At 42.2% G+C, this 20,603-nt stretch overlaps 1 protein-coding gene across 1 annotated transcript in view; it reads right to left on the reverse strand.

The window, feature by feature from the left end:
• The window catches only part of ext1b (exostosin glycosyltransferase 1b), a 108,033-nt gene that overhangs the window by 14,860 nt on the left and 72,570 nt on the right, over positions 1-20,603 (reverse strand). Inside the window, exons 2-6 of the mRNA XM_079368265.1 lie at positions 16,365-16,458; positions 13,000-13,107; positions 10,650-10,769; positions 6,239-6,371; positions 3,156-3,274 (exon numbers count right to left, since the gene is read on the reverse strand). Coding sequence (XP_079224391.1) covers positions 3,156-3,274; positions 6,239-6,371; positions 10,650-10,769; positions 13,000-13,107; positions 16,365-16,458 — 574 coding nt within the window. The remainder of the gene's footprint in view (positions 1-3,155; positions 3,275-6,238; positions 6,372-10,649; positions 10,770-12,999; positions 13,108-16,364; positions 16,459-20,603) is intronic.

Genomic DNA, 20,603 nt, shown 5'->3' on the forward strand with positions numbered 1-20,603 from the left:
TCCACACAACCCTGCCTCCCATTTTCTCCCGAGTAGAAAACTTTACAAATCGCTGTTAAAAAATGTATTTCCAAAGATTTACGAGTGTGCTGTTTTCTGAGCTTTGCCTGAAGCCATAGCACCACCATCTGCCACGCTGTCACTTCTAGTCCCTCTATTCTATTGTGTACAGTGTTTTGGGACTCTCGATCCACCAAAGCCACATTAGAACACAGAGTGTGTTACCAGAAAACTTTAAAAGGGAAAAAAAACAAAAACGTACTGCAATAGCTTCAATGGTGTCCTAATGACTGCATTTATTAACAACATAGAAAACAGTTTAAAACAGATAAAACACAATAAAACAAAGACAATCTGTGGAAACATAAAGCAAAAACAAACCAAAACCAAAAAAATAAGAAAAATCTGTTTCCCTACATTTCTTGGATAAACAACAAATAATTAATTAGGAGAGGGACAGGAACACATCGTCAGCATATTGTGTCAGCCAACCTCTGCCCTTCTAAAGTGTCCTTGAACACATCGGTAAATGAAGCCAGCATAGTATGGCTGTGCAGTGCTGTACCTCAGCGCAAGAATTTCCCTGAAGGGATCAATAAAGCTTCACATTATTTTGACATTAACTACGTCATACACAGCAGCAGTTCCCCTCGGGGACTTGGCACCCTGACTGGACCTGCCAAATTATGAGCTGGGAGCGATTTTGATGGATGTCTGTGTCAAGGTGTTTTGCCTTGCCACTGCAGCAGCTGTGTGCCAAAAGAGTGGGGGGAAAAAATGAAAAGGATGACAACACAGCTGTTTGATGAATGGCAAAAAGGATCTCATCATTAAAAGCCAAAGCATATAGAAGAAAAGAAAAAAAAAAAGAACCATGCATTATTTGTGAGGTGGAATCTGGACGGGAAGTGACATTGTAAGATAACAACAGGTAACGCAGTCGGTGCACACAAACACACATGGCTGAGAAAAGCGTTAATCCACCCTTACGGTGCTCTATTCCTGTTTGATTAGAAAGACAGATGGTCCCTCTGTCAGCTCACCAGCCCTCTCAGGGTGCAGCATGATGCTAGCATTGTGGATGTATGCCTGCATGTGTGTGTGTGTGTGTGTGTGTCTGTGTCAGTGTTTGTGTGTGTATTGCTGGAGGAAAAATTGTAAAGAAAGGATCGGTAAATCTGTGCATCGCGGGAATGGAAGAAGCGCTTCCCACAGATTGAACAGGCACACACATGCACACAAGCGCAGCATGGAGCCACTGTGTCAGAATGCAAGAAGCTTTCTCCTGCCTAATTTAGCCTCCTTCATCCTCCGCGTTCAGTCATTCTCTCCATTTCATTTATTTATATCCCTTTCCTCGTCTGCTTGCAGCCCAGCAGCCACTCCCCTCCCCTCTGTTCTTTTCTATACGCTGAGAGCGGGCGCAGACCGTGTACCTGGCTCTCCATTCTGCATGCACAGCCTGCAAACGCGAGGGCACCTCCATAAAAATAAAGAAGAAGGCAGAGTTTATGCTTTCAACCTGCTATTTTGGAAGACGGCTCCTGCGAATGTTTAGCTGAATGCTGGCTGGATATTATACCTCAACACTTTTGTGTACAAGTGCTGCAAACAGAACAGAACAGGGATTTATTTTACATCACAGATCAACACTTAGGAGACTTTTGGATCGCGCATTTTTGGATGAAAAATAAATAAATCGTCTCCTATCATGTTAATATCCACTACTTAATCTGTGGTTGAACAGCTTTCCACAGAATGAAATTGACTTCATCTAGAGGTGTAACATATTTTCATGGAGTTACAAATAGCACTGCAAATATTGGTCAAAACTTCAAGCCCAGAAGTTCACTTTGGAGCTCGAACAAAAAGTCTACAAAAAAAGAAAAAGATTTAAGTTGTGATGGTTCTCGAGCATTGACCAGAACATCTACAACTAAAGATCTACTTTCTTCTTTTTAGAACAATTACCTTCAGATAAGTAAATATCTTTCAGTATATACTGCAGTTGTATTTAGTTAACTTTCTTTTGAGGCTACTTGTGTCTGATAAACATTTAATGAGGCACTCCAGCAAATGTTAGCCTTCAAAGGCAACGTACAGGTCACAAGAGGATTGTTAAAAGTTGTGGAATCATCCAGAACGAGCTTTTTCAAGTGAAAGAGAGAAAATAACTGTGGTTTCATCTCTTTGACGTCATCAATGTTACCTCGACTGCAAATCAAAGGCCGAAAGGTAAAAAGTTGAAATTGGCTATTGACGTATATGTTTGCATTATGGGTAATAAAGTTTTTTTTTTTTTTTTTTAAGTTTCACAACTGGAACCAAAGATTCAGGTTGGCATTATGAACAAAACATGCAAAATCATTCCAAGTCATTCACACAGACAAGAAAAGAACGTCGACATGTTAACCTCTGAAACAAACAGACACAGGTACACACATGCACAATCGACCCGTCCAGATAAACACACATTCATATTGCATATTCCAATGTCAAACAATTATAGTCATACACATAACTCACAATGAAAGAGCTGCACGTTCAGACACAGAACTCACACAGAAACACATTCTCCCTCGCTCAGACTGTACGCTCTGCTGGCACAACAGGCACACAGACATACACATGCACTCATACAAAAACCAGCCAATGGGGAGCAAATTCCATTTCATTTCCCAAGCTGGTAAAGAGCGAGCGGGGGAATCAATACATGCCGTCTCCAGCTGTGCTAAAGGGGCTTTGGCTGCCATGGAGACAGATGTAGCACCGCAACAAACTGCTAGTCTAATTCAATCCACCATAACACACACACACACACACACACACACACACACACACACACACACACACACACACACACACACACACACACACACACACACACACACACACACACACACACACACACACACACACACACACACACACACACACACACACACACACACACACACACACACACACACACACACACACACACACACACACACAGGGATGGAGGATGAGCGCTGATGTGGCTTCGGTTGGATAATGTGCTCGCACAGAATGAGCCCCATAATGTGGTGCACTTGGAGGAGTCACAAGGTGGAGATCAGTGGAGGATTGTGGGTAATTCTGCAGTGAAGAAAACACACATGAATAGATGAGTTTACCTGTGCACAGTACTGGGACTTGGCCACGGCTACCAGCAGCTTAAGGATGGGCTGGGACTGGGACACGAGAGGGGAGACGGCATGGATGACGGCTGTGAACTTTGGGTAGGGCTTAATGCCTGAAATAAGACAGAGGAGAAGAAGGTCACTGATTAATGCAGTTCATCATTTTCAGAAACAACAACTCAGGCTGGAACATGTGCGAGCAAACTGTCAGCCATCACTGTGATTTCAGATTGTTTGGAGAGAAAAAAAAAGGCTCAGGAGAACTGAAGGCTCTCTGTCCCAAACACTTGACTATTTTCAGTAAAAGATGTCACTTGAAACAAGTCTGTCAGCATAAAGAAAAAAAAAAAAAAGCCTATGATGATTTAATTGTCAAGGAAAGCCAATCTTAAAATATTCAACAACGTTCATGTGTTTTGAAAATGCCAAATCTTTTGATCACCGAATATTTCATTTCGGAAACTCTTCATCTGCATGTGGAAGCCGACGAACACACGACTAAGTGCTGATGTGACTTTCAATTCAGTCTGACTTGATGCCGGAACGAAGTAATCGAGGCTGAAAATGAGCAGGAAATAAGATATTGAGGAAGACGGATCATAGAGGACGTCCTACTTTTTCCTAATTTAAATCTAATCAAACCCAAAGCAACAAAGCATAGCGCGGAGGAGACAGCCTTAGAGGACTCTCCTTTGCAGCTACTTCTATGATGGGGGACGATAACGCAGTCTTAAAACTTGCTAAACTCTCCTTGTGTTTGTGTCACGAAAAAGTAAAGAGCGTGCAGAGTTTTGAAAACACCTGGGATGTAGATGTGGAACAAGCTCATAAAGTGTGTTTCGTGAAAGAGTGAACAGAACCTGGAGCAGAATTAGTGCCTTCGTTGTCGTGCAGGGTTTTATATTTCAGATGTGCAGACCGTTTTCTGCCTTTGGCACTCGACTCTCTGTGGCTTTTTTTTTTTCTTTATCCCCTCCTGTATCAGCACATGGCACAGGCTAACCAGCTAAATGTTTACAGCAACACAAAAGGCTTGTTCAGGAGATATTTGGGTGTTGGAGGACATTTAATACTCCCAATGAATCGGAGATGCACTTTGTGCTAAAAAGAATCAGCAGATGATGACGTTCTTTTGTTACCACTGTTCTTTCTGTGGTTTTGTTCCCACTGAGCAGACTTTTAATACCCATTAACCACAATGGTTTCCAATGTATTTAGCTAGTGATCCCTTACAATGAAAAAGTCTGAAGCACTTACAACCTAAGCATCACAAGCTTTTATTTCTATTGGTTAAAGCAGTGAGTTTCACGCACACATTTCCTCCGAAAATGTGTGTGTGAAACTGTGAAATGTGTGTGTTGCATTCAAATGATCTATTGTATTTGGGAAATAATGGCGTCAACATTATAAGACTTAAAAGTAAAATAAATAAAAGAAAATCAAGAGGAATGTGAATTTGGAGGATAAAATGTATTTTCTAACAGCCAATGACCCAAACTCTTGGATTGATCATATGACCCACCCCTCAGATTAGAACCCGTTGTTAGTGCTTCAAACTTTATGGACGATCAGAAGGGTTATTTTCCCATTATGGTTAGTCTGAGCACAAAACCAACGTCCATGAGGAAAACTGTCCTCCCACTCTGGTTTGGTTTCTAAACTACGGAAGAAACGGACTGACCTCAACCCCGCCCAACCTCAAACCAAACCCTACAGTGATGACAGGCAGGATTTATCTCCTAACTTCTTCATACTTTTGCTTTATTGTCAGCTTTTGTCAGTTTTGTTGTGTGGCACAGTGTACTGAGTGTATTAGTGTCGTTTTCTATGCAGATAATATATCACTGCAATGATTGAAATATTTCTGCTCAGTTTCCTCATTTTTTTGCATTTTTTAATTGAAGGTCACAGAATATCAATCACCACTGTTGATAACTTTGATTTACTGTTATTGTTACTTTTTTTTACTGTAAAATCTCATATTCGTAGACAGTGGTTGTTAGCATTTAAAAAATGAAGGCTCATAAAGAGTTTATGTTGGTATGCGGTATTTTCTGTTGTAATCAGCTTTATCAATCAAGTCTCTTCCAGTTTGTAAAGACCAAGTGATGTTACTCATGCAACAAAAACAAAACAAACTCTTCTCCCGCTGTGCGAGCAGAGAGAAGATATGCATGATTAGTGTGTGTGTGTGTGTGTGTGTGTGTGTGTGGTCTTGCTTTTGGCAAAGTGTCACTTTGAAGAAAGAATAAATGCTTATGATTTTACTCATTTTCCCATCAGTGACAAGCCACCTTGTCTCCTAAAAATACATTTTTGCTTTAATTGCTTTCCTCTTTGACAAACAAATAAAGTCTGTGGCGCTCTAATTGTTGGCTGTCACCTCACTCATCCATTATGATATCGGCTCTCCAACCCTAAGTGCTCCGTCAATTTAATACGGAGGGTTGTGCTACAGTGGCCTGTGCATGTTTGAGTGTGTGTGTGGATGTTTGTGGATGAAGATGGAGTGAAGACGTGAGGGAATGAGAGGCTCCCGGGTCACAGATACGCCGAGGAGTAAAAACTTGGTGGTGCTGAACCGTAGCGAGAGGAATTGGCTTGGTGGCAGCGGTGATAGCAGCAGCGGCAGCAGCAGTGGTAAAGTGGCAGTGCTGACTCAAGAGCCAGTGATGGACGGGCGTGTGTGTCAGCAGGACGAACACAAGCATCCGTCACAGACCTGTTTCTCCACTGCACTCACTGCGAGACCTTCGAGGAGGGGGGGGGGGGCAGCCGCTCAGGCCTGAGGCCGTGTTTCTGCTCCAAATGCACAAATGGAGCCCGACCAAACCTCCAGAAAGTCTTTTCATGTCCACAGAGTTCGACAAAACATTTTGTGCTCGAGTGTTTGATGCTTAAGGAATCTTATGAGAAACTTTTCAGAGCCTTCTTTATGGGTCAGTTCACCGCAGCTCAGGTGTGAGGAAGAGTGATTGCTGTTATGTAACAGCACTTTGTACAGGTACTAATGTGTCTCTGCTTCTGTGTGTGTGTGTGTGTGTGTGTGTGTGTGTGTGTGTGTGTGTATTACTGACCCAGCGTGGCGTAGTAGAAGGGAAAGTCTCCCAGGTATCCAGAGTACTGCGGCAAGGCAAAGAGCCCCCCAGGGTGACTGTTCCACATCAGGCTGCTCCTGGAGCTGTGCTCCAACACGCGGTCCTGGATGATCTGCACACAGAGACAAGAGAAACACATTATCCTAAGAGCTTTTATCCTCACATTACAATATGTATCAGAGCAAGACAAGTAAAAAAAAAACCCATTTCTTTTTATGAATGAAGATAGCGGACATTAAATAACTGTTACTTCTGTCTATTCTGAGATAATGCATCACTCCTTGTGTCTCGCCCCGTACAGGGGGCTTCTCCTATTCTGCTCTTCAGGAAGTTTCTCCTGTTTGATTAAGTTTACGTCTTAAGACTTTACATCAAAAACATACAGTAATAAAAGCACATCGTTCTGAACTCAGGGAAACTTATTAAAGAAAAAAAAAACGTATGTGTGGTCTGCCTGCCTCGTCTGTCCTTCTGCAGTATCTGTACATCAGATAAAACTGGTCTATCGGTGAGTCTATCCTCGAGGACAGACAGGAGTGCGGGGTGGTTCAGTTTATTGGATCGACAGCTTTCAACGATGCTGAAAACAGCTTTTAAAAGGGGGAAAGCAGTCGGTGCATTTCGGAGTGATGGCTGTTCACTCAGCTCAGCTCACACGCCTTTAACCACGCTGCCATGAGCAACACAAAGCTCTGAGAGATCAAGCCGTCCCGAAGCTTCGTTAAAACGCAGAATGTCACCCGGAATCAAAAACATATTGTTAGGAGAGGATAGTGCAAGACTTCTTGGAGATTTATTAACCAAAAATCTTATAAACAAAGTTACTGATTCTGACAAAAAGAAGGAAAATAAAAGTGTGAGCTGACTTTGAATCTGGTAAATTGGGACAAAGATCTGAGTGACTTTGACAGCCATAAAGAGATGAAAGAGATGAGGATGAAACCTCAGTTTGATGTCGGCAGGGTCTCTGTTTTCTTCAGACCACGCTGCTATCTGTTGAGGCTTGTTGTGCAGTTTGGATTTGCAAAAAAGAAAAAAAAAAAAAAAAAAAACTTCAATGAAGACTCACAACATCCTCTGCAATATTTCTGTTGATGAAAGGAATAACTGCTTGCCTCTCATATTATGGTGGAAGAAGAATTACACATTTGATCAACGAGCCTTGTAAGCACACCTAGAAAACATCTCTCACTGAAAGTCTTTTTTTTTTGCACAGAAATGCAGAAGAAGAAGAAGAAATGTGAATTAATACCAACACAGCTAATCTTCCAAACTCCAATAACCCATTCTAATTCAAAAGTGAAATTCAGAGCATTACTCAAAAACCTGTCACTGCATAAGAGAAGCACACACACAAAAAAAATGGTGATAAAAGTGAGTCCGTAGGCATTAGGAGAAAGTTAGAAGCCGGCTGAGCTTTCCAAATGTTTGCTTTGTATCACCTCAATAGCAGCTATCGATTGTGTCAAGAGTGAATTGCAGCTGCACAAAGCAGAGCTGAAGGAAATCTATCGCATTGTGTAATATTTCCCCCGGCGGACAAACTAAAGCGCGTTTCTTTTTCTTGCAAACAGAACCAGGAAGTCAGAGGGTCTCAGAGAGAGACCCAGACAGAGTCATCAGCTGTATCTGAGGACCCGTCAGTCAGACCTGCCCCGATCCTTTCTGCGCACAAATGGAGCAGTCACTCAAACAGTCGGCTGCTGTTTTCCAGGCCGGGGAGAGAGAGATATTGCTGCCTTGCCCTTGAGCCATGCTAAATTGCTCCAGTAAAGCAGACACAGGTTTGCGGCCGTACTTTATGGACTCTATTGAATCAGGAGGTGACGGCTGCTGGCCGGGTAACTCAAAGGGACTGTTATATAGATGGACGTAAAGGGAGTTTAATGGCTGAATAGTGGAAAAAGTAAAAAACGGTAAAGCTGGTGGTGGTTCACTGTAATAATCTTGAAATCACAACATTCATCAGTAAGAGTCACAAGCAGCATGAAATGCAGAGAAGGCTACGTATGAACCACTCACTGTGTTTCTGTGTCTGACTAACATCTCCAGTAATATCAGGGAGGCTAACTGAAGGAAGCAAAAGGAGTTAGATGTTTGATCTGAATTTTAAAAAAAAAGTTCATGAAACAGCTAGAGGCAGTGTGTTATAATAATATTGATGAAAGAACATAATAATTCATCGGGGGGGGGGGGGGTTTAACTTTCCCCTGAGGGAAGTCGATAACCATTTACCTCCAGTGAACAGATTAACTCAGAATCCGTTCACTTGTCTATAAAAACACAGCCTGCCACCTTAAAAAGCCCGAGCCTTTACACCTTATGAGGGGCAATTTTGCTCGCTTGGCTGCAGCTCCTCCCCCGTCGGCAGCCCCTTCAGTCGGGACATGATGGACGACTCAATCTCAGCCCAGAACAGCCACAATCAACCAATTAGAGCATGATAGATAAATCCTGCTTCACCGGGAGCACAGTGCGAGTGTGGGGTTTAATAGGTGGCTTTAATAGGTGTACCGCTAGAAACAGACCAAGCTAGGCTATATTGACCTTGTGATTGGTTGAAATGTGTCCACTTCCTGACAGGAAACACCGCATGATAGGTTGGAAATGTGTTCCCTGCTCGCACGCACACACTCGAGGTTTAGAGTGGATGGAAGTCAATAAAAGGTGTCTTTGTGAACGTGTGTGTGTGTGTGTGTGTGTGTGTGTGAGAGAGGAGATTCAATATGTCAAGATATCGGATTGTGTGTGTTTGTGTGTGTGTGTGTGTGTGTATCACTGATCTGCAGTGGGGAGCAAAAGGGAGGTTCGACAGGATGAATAAACCATGTCGCTCGTTATCTCAGGGGCGGCCACAACAATTTCATTTACATATGTCACCCCGTCTCCTCTTCACCCACCTCTCTCTCCCCTCTGCTGCCACGCTTTTTTTTTTTTTTTTTTAACAGGGCAGTCAGTCAGGATTAAGTGTTCACCCCTTTCTAATAAACACTGACAAACTGCACACACACACACACACACACACACTCAAACACACACACTGAGTCACAGACTTTCCGTGTCACCTTGCTCTTTAGTGCAGACTGGAGTGACATTATGTCAGCGGGGTTATGCCCGGGCGGTGCCGTGCGTAGCTGGGCTCACACACCTTGACATATGGAGATGTGTTTCTAACTCTGCATGCGTGGGTGTGCGTGTGTGATACGGGCACACTGAGGTAACAAACAGAGATGGAGAGCTAGCTAAAATCAGACAGACTGTCGGTACCCAGATGAGTAAAGGTGCCATTTTTTTTCCTGTGCGTGTGGAAGTCAAATTCAGCAGGAGGAGAAGCTGTAAGTAGGATTGTCGCAGTGACAGGGCTCTTCCTCTGAGGCTTTAGCGACACCGTGAGAGAGGAAATTAAATGCGTGATGGCATACTCTGGTGAGAGACGAGGCGGGGAGAAGGAGACATTTGTAAGCACAGCGTGAAGCTCGCGCTAAGCCCAGGTGTTATCTCGGCATCTATAAACAACTTGTTTAAACTGAATAATGAGGGAGGAGGAATGGAGGAATTGTTTTTCCACTCAAAATGTGTTTCTATTCTGAGCTGCTGTTATTAAAATGACAGTAGAAGGTCACAGGAGGGAGAGGGGCTTCGTAAACGTAAAGTGAGCCTGGATTGGATGAATTCAAACAGGTTTAATGATGGTGAAAAAGTCCTGCTCTTTACTTGTCAGAACTATCAAACTTCATATTGAATGTTTCTAGATGCATCCTGACTGCATCTTAATCTTCATGATCCTGCGGACACATTGGGTGCATTGGTTTACATTTATGTGCGTTATGTTCTTTTCTTCTGTCATATTTACTTTAGCGAGGGGCGTGTCCAAAGGGAGGCAGCACGGAGCAGAACGCCATCCCCATTGAAATCTGAAATCTAAGCGCTTTCACACCGCAGGTCAGACCTGATGACAGAGATTCATACCATCTGAAGTAACTAATCCCATTCGTACTCTTATACGCTAAAGCAGCAGGAGCAGCTTGGGGTTGAGTGTCTTGCCCATGGACACATCAGACATGTAGCTGCAGGAGCTGGGCATCGAACCCCTGACCTTCCGGTTAGAAGACGACCGATTCTTTGAGCCACAGCAAAGTCAACTTTGCAGCTTGAGAGAAATCCTCCATAAACATCGACTCAGATTTCCTCTCTGGGTTCTCTAAGCAACATTTTCAGACGTTTGATTTTGTTTTTCAGCCTGCTGCAAAAGAAACCAAAGAGTGGCTGTGACACAGCAGCTCCCTGAGAGAAAGACTAATGATGGAGGGGCAGGAGGAAAGAACACAGAGAGACCAAAGTACAGGTGGTTAAATCAATGAGTGTGACGGTGTGTCGGTTGAATCCTCACCTCCAGTGTGGTCAGCACAATCTTTTCCACAGAGGAGAAGTAGGCCTCCCAGAGGAACTGGGTCTGCTGTCTGAGGGACAGGATCTTATCCTGGTGGATGGAGCGCACAGTGGTGGGAATCTGGGAACCATAAACAGCAGTCAGTCAGTATTATCTAAGACAGGAAGATTTCAATTATTCCCAGAGATACACTCAGGAAACCCACATTTAAGTCTGGAGACTGTCGGCTTAAGAGGATCTTGTTGTTTATATCTGAGTACAGGCCACAACTGTTTTGAAATCATTTCTGTCAATTAAAAATCTAAAGTTATTATCATTAATATGACTATCATTACCATCCTAAGAGTTGTCAACGACACGTTCAAGAAAAGTCAAAAAGTCTTCTGGGTAAATTTTGGTGAAAACTAAAGCTCTTAAAGTTTCAGAGAGAAGTTTTCAACCAGTTATCAAACAGACTGAAATGAACAATGATGACTCTATATGACCAACCGAAGCAAAAAAGAGCGTCATAGATAAGAGGCGTTATTTATTTAGTTATCATTGATGCTTGAACGTCTGCGTCAGGCGAATTGAAGCGTCAGTAACTAACAGATTTTGTCGACATTTGCCTCTGCAAAGATTCACAGCGAGTGACATGTTGGACTGTTTATTTAAAATCAAAGATACTTCTCATCAGAAGACACTACTTATCCATGTTAGTTCCTCACAGGAGCTTTAAATACAAAGTGTGAGTCAGCTGAAAAGTCCTTCAGGTCTCCAGGTTCTGTTAAATCCAGTTGAGTGCTTTCAATGAGAAGGACCTTTTTAAATGTTTTTTACTGAGGTCTGTCTGTATGAATGTCTCATCTTCTCTTCTGTGTTTATTTCACAAGTTCAATAGAAGGTCAAACTTCATCAACAAGTCTGACTTAAGTGTTTTTTTTCTTCTCAAGTTTGAAAGCACATGTCACATCAAATGGAACTTCTCCATTTTAATTGTCATCACTGCCATCTGTTCGCTCGTGACCAAACTTTCAAACTTAACTCTCTCGGCAATTACTTCACTATCACCATGACAACCGAGCAACTCCCTCCCCCGGGGTGGACCATTAGATGGTGGTTGAAAACATTAGAAAGAACAAGAATGTGGGACCTTGTGTTGAGACGTCAAGAAATCAGAAAAGATAAGTCTTGTGATATTTGTGCTCAGAGGACATGAACATATTATAGTATGACGTATGATGTTAGGCTGGTCTTCATTTAATTACTCCAAGCCGAACATCAAAGCCTAACCAAAGCCATGATTTTAATATGAAGTTTAATTAGACCCTAAATCACACATCTTTGGCTTTCCCAATGACATTTACAGAAGCTGAATTCTTCAGTAACTTTCTCTTGGAGTGAGGCAAGCTGGGTGATTTGACAGCGTCCATGTGGAAGTCTGTGCTGTCCAAGTAAGTGTGATGTCTATCTTTAGGATGTCCATATGGTAGAAGCAGACAGAATCCAAAGTCTGTCTGTGTAAAACTCTGAACAGAGGACACAAGATCAGATGTTGGTAACTTCTCCTCATCCAACTGTGTAAAATGATTCAGCAGCTGCTCTAATGAAAGCCTTTGTACTTTTATTAGAAGATATGTTCCCGTTAGTCCTGCTGCGAGTTTTTTTTTTCTCAATAAAAGGAAATATTTAATGGCCAACAAACCCTTTTATCACACTATTAATGCAGTGTATGAGCATACCCTGCAAGGCAGACATTTCTACAGAGGTAGAACTGTTTGTATTTCTTCTAATGTACAGCACAGGTTTCATCCATGAAGTAAAAAACATGAACAAACCATACGTACTGCATGCAGCGTACAACTCAGTCTGTCTAACTGTTATGAAATACATTCATTTGCAGATATTTAGAGGATGGTAAAGACTCTCTGCTTCTTCCAGACAGTGAGCCCTTTCATTATAAAACTCAATGTCAAGCAATATTATTACACACTTCATTCAAATTAAGATTTAATGGGCATATAATTACTTTTCTCCCCCATGAAGTTCAAGCAATTCCAGCTAAATCCATCTTCTCGTTCTATTTATTTGCGCCCTCGTTTAACAACGTGAGGCTTTGAGTGACATTTTCAAGCAGTCAGTGACTCGGTATGCTGCTTGGATTTCGTTAAGCCGACAACCACTTCAGCGGAAAACAAGACAAAAACAGGACCTCGGAAGATATGAGTAAACTAAGAGAGGCTGCGCTTAAGATTCTGACAGTCCATGAAAGGTTTTTGTTTCAGGTGTGTCTGTAGTTCTAAGGTTTTTATTTCCAGGTGACACACAGAGCATGTGGTTTGACGCCAGAAAGTCGTCTTCGAGTTGTTACCTGCAGCAGGAGCCTCTCGTCGCCGATGACTGCGGCTGTGTTCCAGTCGATGATCTCGGAGAAAGGCAGCTCCCAGCCGTTACTCAGCATCACAGGCACACATGCAGCCTATAAAAAAAAAAAAACCCCACACAGACAGAAAGAGAGGGAAACGTTTTTATTACAACAAAAATCACAGCAACAGCTGAACCACGCTACATATCGAGCGTGTTAATTAAAGCTGTAATGCAGCTCTCTTCACAAAACATTCAAAGGAGTAGATTGCAATAAAAATGGACCAATCTGTTTTTTTTTTTTAGCAATCCATTGTTGTAGTGCCTAAATTCTACATTTGGCAAAAATGATATTTTCTTTGATTTTTGAGTCTTTGGTGTGATATCATACACAGAAACAGTAGTGAGGCTTGTAGCAGCCAAGTGGGGATGTGACAACACATGCAGAATTAGAGCTGTTACTGCTGATTCTGATCATTCTTAAAAGATGTGAACCATGGGAAAAAAGAAGCAACTTACAAATTGGCATACACCAAATATAATTATCACTTTATAGCCATTTTTTACATAAGCACTCCTGGAGACTATCCCTGTAAGATTATTGTGGTCACCTGCATACGGTCTATGCAATGACTCTGGTCACAGCATATAGACGTCACCACCACTCAAAGTGAATTCCTCAGATATTATCCTGCTCCATTCTCACATTATCTCACTTGGACTTGCTGTTGAAAAAAAAAAAACTCGGGGGCTGGCGGGAGAAACTCTGGATAAAGTCGGAGTGAAAAATTTGTTTGCGTTCACACATACAGCTTCTCCGACAAGAATGTTGATATTCTTAATTTATTCACGAGTATTACACTCCCAGTGAACAAGGACTAACAGTTTGTTTTCTCTAAGGAGTTATGTTTTTCATCACTTTTTCAAATTTCTCCCAATATTTGATTTGACTCATTCTCTCATCTTTGAAATGAACCCAAACATTAAAGCGACAAGCTTCAACACCAAAACAGTTAGCTTAAAGATGCTAACAGGCTCAGTCAAGCTGTGGGGAATGGCAAATTCTTTTTTTGAGGAACCCCTTTCACATGACACAGTCATTTAACCCAAACACAACAACAACAAAACATAATACTTCTTGCTCGGAAAATGATTGAAAAAAAAAAAAAAAAAAAAAAACGTGAGATGAAACACGGATCCAAAACAACTCAAGCTTTGAGATCAGATAACAGAAATAAGCCTGAACTTACAATCTAGATAAGCAGGCAGGCGGCTTAGAGTCTGAGGGTTTCAGTGAAATGATTACTGATATGAATATGAAGCAAAAAACACATCATTTGTTGGAGAAAAGATCAGAAGGAGTCGGATATTTTGAAGTAAAAATAGAAGCTAAAAGAAAGATGAATAAGCAGCAGCCTGGTTTTATGTACACCAGAAAACATTTATCCGCTCTGCTGTAACACAAGAGCTCCAAAATGCACAAAAAGAATATAAAAACACGAGTAATTGTCCTGATTCTGTTTACGTTTGATTTCTTTTAAAGTGTTCGTATCATTCATGAGCCTTTCAAATCAAATAAAGCAACAACAGTGTGTCGTGTTGGATTGTTTTCACGCTCATTTAAAAGTGAACATGCTCACTTTGATGTCATTCGTGGGGTTTTTTTAACTAATGCACCTGTCGACACTTGGGTATTAAAAAGTTCTTTTAAAGTTGAATTGTCAACAGAGATGAGAAAGAGGGCGATCAAATAAATCAAAGGGTAGAAGAAAGTGGATAAATAGATGTTTAAAAAAGGATGAGAAGAGGGGAGGTGAATGTGACCTTTGCTGGAGGAGTGGCAGAAGGATGGAGGGATGAGAGGAGAGGTAGAGGAACAGCTGCTGGGTGTGTGTTGGGTGTGTGTTGGGTGTGTGTGTGTGTGTCTGTGTGTGTGTGTGTGTGTGTGTGTGTGTGTGCTTGTGGCGGGAGTTTGATGTAATGACGGCCCTGTCACTCCCGGGTCATAAAGGTGTCAGCTAAACCAAAGCCGGCCTGCGGGCTCTGCTGCTGTCTCCTCCACACACACACACACATAAAAACACATAAAAACACACACACACACACACACACACACACACACACACACACACACACACACACACACACACACACACACACACACACACACACACACACACACACAATCAAATGGTAACAGTCACATAAACAACCCCAGGGCAAACGCACACACATTTTAACACACACGCGCAGAGATGACCTCTGTTATAAATCGCGTTCTCATGCAAAGACAAAAGCCTGTAAATACTCTCCCTCTGTCTTCACGCCGACGAGTCGATGGATGGAGTAAGTTGACAAATTGAGCAGGGGGAGCAAACAGGAGAGGGGCCATATTTGCCTCCTGACTGAAGTGCGTTGTGTGTGTGTGTGCGTGTGTGTGTGGCAGCTGATGGCGAGATAAGCGCACTTATGTGGGAGCACTCCGAGGGAGGCGATGTGCGGTAAGGAGAGGTAAAGGACAGTGCAGTGCAGTTGTCGAGAAGGATGAATGGCGGAGGAAGAAGAGCGAGCACATTTCAAGAGGTTTGAGCAAAGTGGAGGTAAATGAAGACGCATTATTACAGTGAATGGATGGAAGTACTTCACAGGTTGTTACGCTCATACTGAATGATGTAGTGTTGCTGCACCTTATGTGTCATACTTTAAAACTCCCATCCACACCAAACCTTCATAAGGTTCATGGGTATGAAAATGGGACTATTTTAGCACATATACGCACATCTAAAAACAAATTTTGTTTCAGTCATAGGGAAACAAATAAATATGAATAGAATATTTAGAATATAAATATGGTAGTAATAGCTATTTGCCTTAAAATGAATCTTTAATTTCAAACACAATCTTAAGTCTTCTCAAATATTTGCTTCGTTTCCTTCAGCTCTTTGATGATCTTATTCTGCTATTCACACAAAGTCATCCAGAGATTTAGCAGCTCTGGTGCCAAATTATTAGCTGTGACACAAAGTGAAACAGTTTAAAGGCATGAGGAAATAGGTACGGTGTGGTTTGCTGTTGTTAAATAGATAGATAGATAGATACATAGATAGATAGATACTTTATTGATCCCGAGGGAAATTCAAGTAATTTAAATTCTTGAAATTCAAATACACTATTAGTGTGAAACGTGAAAGGTTGAATGCTAGAGGTCGCACCATGACAACAAATACTAAGTGGGAGGGCTGTGAACTGAAAAGGATTTTTTTTTTTCAAGCATAATGGCTGGCAGGTATGAATTTACAGCACATGCAGCTCGTAATGGACCTGTGTGTGTGTGTGTGTGTGTGTGTGCGTGCGTGCGTGTTGCCTGTTTACCTGCAGAGCCTCGAGGAAGCGAAAGGAGCCCAGTCTTCTGCCGCGGGGCACCAAACAGAAGGTGGAGTTGTGGAGCATCTCCTTGTAGTCATACCTGCAGAGACACAACAAAGACACAGGCGTGTTGAGTTCACTGACTTAACATGACATTTACAGCGTCGAGCTTTGAAGGCTTTTGTGTGTAATTACAGGAAGACATGAGACCCATCCATCACTGTTACTCGCTGCTGACGCAATCCGATAAAGATAGTGAAGAAGATCGTTTTTCTGTTCGGTCTGTCAGTGTACTGTGTCCACTGTGTGTCACTCATGATTTAACAGACACTTTATTAACAAGAATCACACCTACCGTACCAGGTAATCTGGGGCAAGTAACACAACTTGTTCGACAGGCTGTAAATGAGTCAGATAATATGATACACTTCTTTTGAAGGTAAAACGGAAAGTAGGCACACCCACAGTGTGGTGAACTTTGCCTCACTGCATTATAAAACTGTGCTTACAATTAAAAGGTAACAGATTCATATTTGACACTTTGCTTCTGCTTCTTTTCACCGAACAGCCTCTCCTTTCCCCCACTCCTCCTCCTCCTCCTCCTCCTCTTTGCACACCTCCTCCATCTCTTCTCTCTCCCGACTCCTCTATCTCTAAAAACAGGAGGCCGATGCTCGCACCCTCCCTCCCTCTCACATCCACCCAGCTCTTTCCTCCTGCAGCCCCCACCCTGCCCGCCCCTCTATCTCTCCACTGAGGTGTGTCTTATTGCTCTCCAAACAGGGTGATCAACCCTGCCAGGGGTAATGAGCTGAGAGTGACACCTGCTTCCACCACACAGCTGGCTCTGCATGTGAGTGTGTGTGCACCAGTTTGTGTGCTCCAACTGATGCATGCTGCTTTTCTGTGTTTTGACAGTTTTTGCTTGAACTAAATGCCTTAAGCATACATGTGTATATACTGTTGTAGGTTACACCGATGGACAAAGGGATATATTACAATCCTTTCTAGAAAGTATTTATTTTCTCCTCTATTGCATGAATCTTTTCCCCCCCCGAGTCACTGAATGTCTGTATCTGGATGTTCTTCCACCCTTCTTATTTCTTTCTGCTTTTTTGGTTTCTTCCATCTCTTCAAATTTAGACGCAGTAATGTCTTCGTGCATGGATTATTTCTCCTAATATACACGCAGAGCCTCACCTGGAAGCTATCACACGAGCTATTCATGCAGAGTCTGTGACTGTGCCGCTGGGTTTTTGAAGGCTGCATATTCTTTTGTTTTAACGGTTTTCACTTATACAAAACATAATCTACGTGTGGAGTGTTTCGCTTGGTTGGAGCGACGGTGGTGAAGTGGAACAATGTTTTAGTTGTGTGCAATTTTCTTGTCATTAAAATAGTTAATAACATTTATTGGACAAAATAATCAACCAATAACCACCCTGTTGACATAAACCGGCTCATAGGTAGGCAAGTTCGGCAGGAGAAAACACGGATATTTACACGTTGTCTCTGTAATGCCAACTATTACAAAGAGTCTGGGATTAAAAAAAAAAAATCATTTACAGAGATATTTCCACCAAAATGAATTTCTTAGTCAGATTCTTTTTATACCGCTAACACCACCACTGGATTTCCTTTCCGGTGTGTGAAAAATGAAATATGTGAATAATGAGCCCTGAGGGTTGTTCAGGTCTGGGGTTAAGAGACTGCTGCGGCAGAAAATCATTTCTCACTTAGTCGTCGCCTTTACAAGGTGAAGGTTACAGGACACACACACACACTCTCTCTCTCTCTCTCTCTCTCTCTCCATCTCTACATGCACACCACGCTCTGTGATGACGCCGTTGATGTACTGTAGCTTGTACACGTGTGACAGTGATTGCTGATGCTGCCCTCTGCTAGCGCCTGTGAATATGGACCGAGCTGACAGGGCAAAGCTTTGAAGCCAAGTCGTAGGTACACACACACACACACACACACACACACAGACACACACACACACACACACACACACACACACTTGATGGTGATTGCTGATGTTGCTGCCGAGATGCTGCCTTGTCTCTTCCTCAGCAGAGCTCTAATGAAGTGCGGGGACATGGCAGCCTGTGATGAAAAAATCCCGCCCTCATTCACACCTACATGCATAACGTTCTGTGCAGCAGTTAACACAATTATCATGCACATACACACACACACACACACACACACATATACTCAGACACACACCGACAGACTTGCAGACGCATACGCGGCGTGAACAGGCGACAGCTGCACGCCCTCACATTGACGTTCCGTCACCTGCCGATGGAGACGAGGAAGCTATCTTAGCCCATATTTCCACACCAGCTGCCTGCCTGGACGCTGCCTGTTTGTGCAAGTGTGTGTATGTATGTATGTGTGTGCATGTGCATAACAGCCCACAAAACAGGGTGACATCTGATGGCAGTGAATATCAATGTGTGGATTTAGTACGCAACAGCTCTGTAAAATGTTTTATCGAACCATGTTTGTGTCAGATCTGTCTCCGTTTTTTTTTAAATACATTCTGTTTGGTTCTTCTGGTTGACCTAATATGTCGAAAAAAATAATGTTCGACTCCATTTTTTATGCCTTATAACCAATAAGACTCTCAAGCAAGTCGCAGGTGCACAAGATGTCGATTTTGGCTACTGCCACCTGAAAAAAGCGCCAGAACAATCTTCCCATGATGTCACATGTGAGAAGGCTTACAATGAGAGAACTTTCTCTGCTGTGTACGTCCACCTTCACATTCCTTCCTCCTGCCTTCATTTTCCTCTAATACCTCCTCTCCCCTCCTCTGAACCTCGAGCTGGTTTGGAGGTCACACAGTTCAGAGACCATAGTTTGCTTTTGCCGTCTTTTCTTCCTTTTCATTTCCTTTTTTTTTTTTTTTCTTCTCTGTTTTGGCTCTCTTCGTGATGTTCCCGTGACCTTGAGCTGTTGGAGCGAAACCACAGTGGGGTTGCGAGCCTTCAGGCTGTGCATGTGTGTATGTGCGATTTTCTTTTTTTTTTTTTTCATACACCTGCTATTGTGTGCATCTCTGGAAAATATGTATGTGCGCATGTGTGAAGCAGATAACACAATGAAAGGAGGGTGAGAAAAAGACAGTGTGTGATTGTGTGACAAGTGAATAGATTCTCAAATGGAAGGGCTCACGTGTGTCACATTTGGCCGGGAAAAAAGGAGAAACATTTGAAACCAACATTATTTGCGCCCTGATTAAAGCATAAGCACACAGTGAAGCAACAAGCTTTCTTAATAGCTCTACTTCAAGTTACAGTTCATTTCAATTGATTACAGCTTTCTCTTTTTGAAGTAAACATCTAGGAGGTGTCCTCGGTCTGTCAGTAGCTGTTTTAGTCTAGTTATTTTATTTTAACTGATTTACCCTTTTTTCAATTATGGGGTGGGGGAGGGAGTTGTGATGTGCTGTTTGATCTGTTATGCTATAAAAGCACTTTGTCATATATCTCTGTATGAATAGTGCTATACAAATTGATTGATTAAAAATGCACCAAATGGCTTTATTATGAGGTCGCACAAAAAGTCTGAGGTCAAAGATGCAGTTTCGAGGCTAAAAGTTTTGATGAAAGCTGTGATGAAGATTTAGTACTTACATGTATCAAAAAGAAAAAGCAATATAATTGTGTTTGGAATAACTTCATTTAGACACTGCTATGATTAATAAACCGCACATTCAGAGTTTTCATTTTGTTTATGTTGAAATATGCTTCACTTAGCCTACAAGATAGATATTGAAGATGATAGCTAAAGGAGCTGAACAAAACATTAAATGTGGCTACAGTCGCTGGAGTATTGTGTAATGTATAACAACCACAAACCATCAGGATTTTGTAAGCTAATGATATCCCGAGCCAAATGATTGAATGATTTACGGTTTGTTTTCTTCTTAAGCTAGCAGGCTATTAAGCATGCTAACATTTTTAGCTTAAATTTAAACAGACAAAACATGTTTTCACTTTTTTAACTAAGTAAAGTGAAATCTGGAAGAACTAATAAATATTCAAGTCAACTACCTCAACTTTGTAAGCTATTTAGTGTAATACCTGAGTAAATGTAATTTGTTACACCAGATTAAAGTCCCACAGGTGCGCGCTTGGCAGGTTGCCGCCTGGTCTTTCTGGTGCCATGCGGGCACCCAGCAGGCGCCTCAATGTGGAGCTTCAGGGTGTTGACAATATAAAACCACAAGCA

The sequence above is a fragment of the Symphodus melops genome, assembly GCF_947650265.1.
Source record: "Symphodus melops genome assembly, chromosome: 18".
Classification (NCBI taxonomy): Eukaryota; Metazoa; Chordata; class Actinopteri; order Labriformes; family Labridae; genus Symphodus; species Symphodus melops.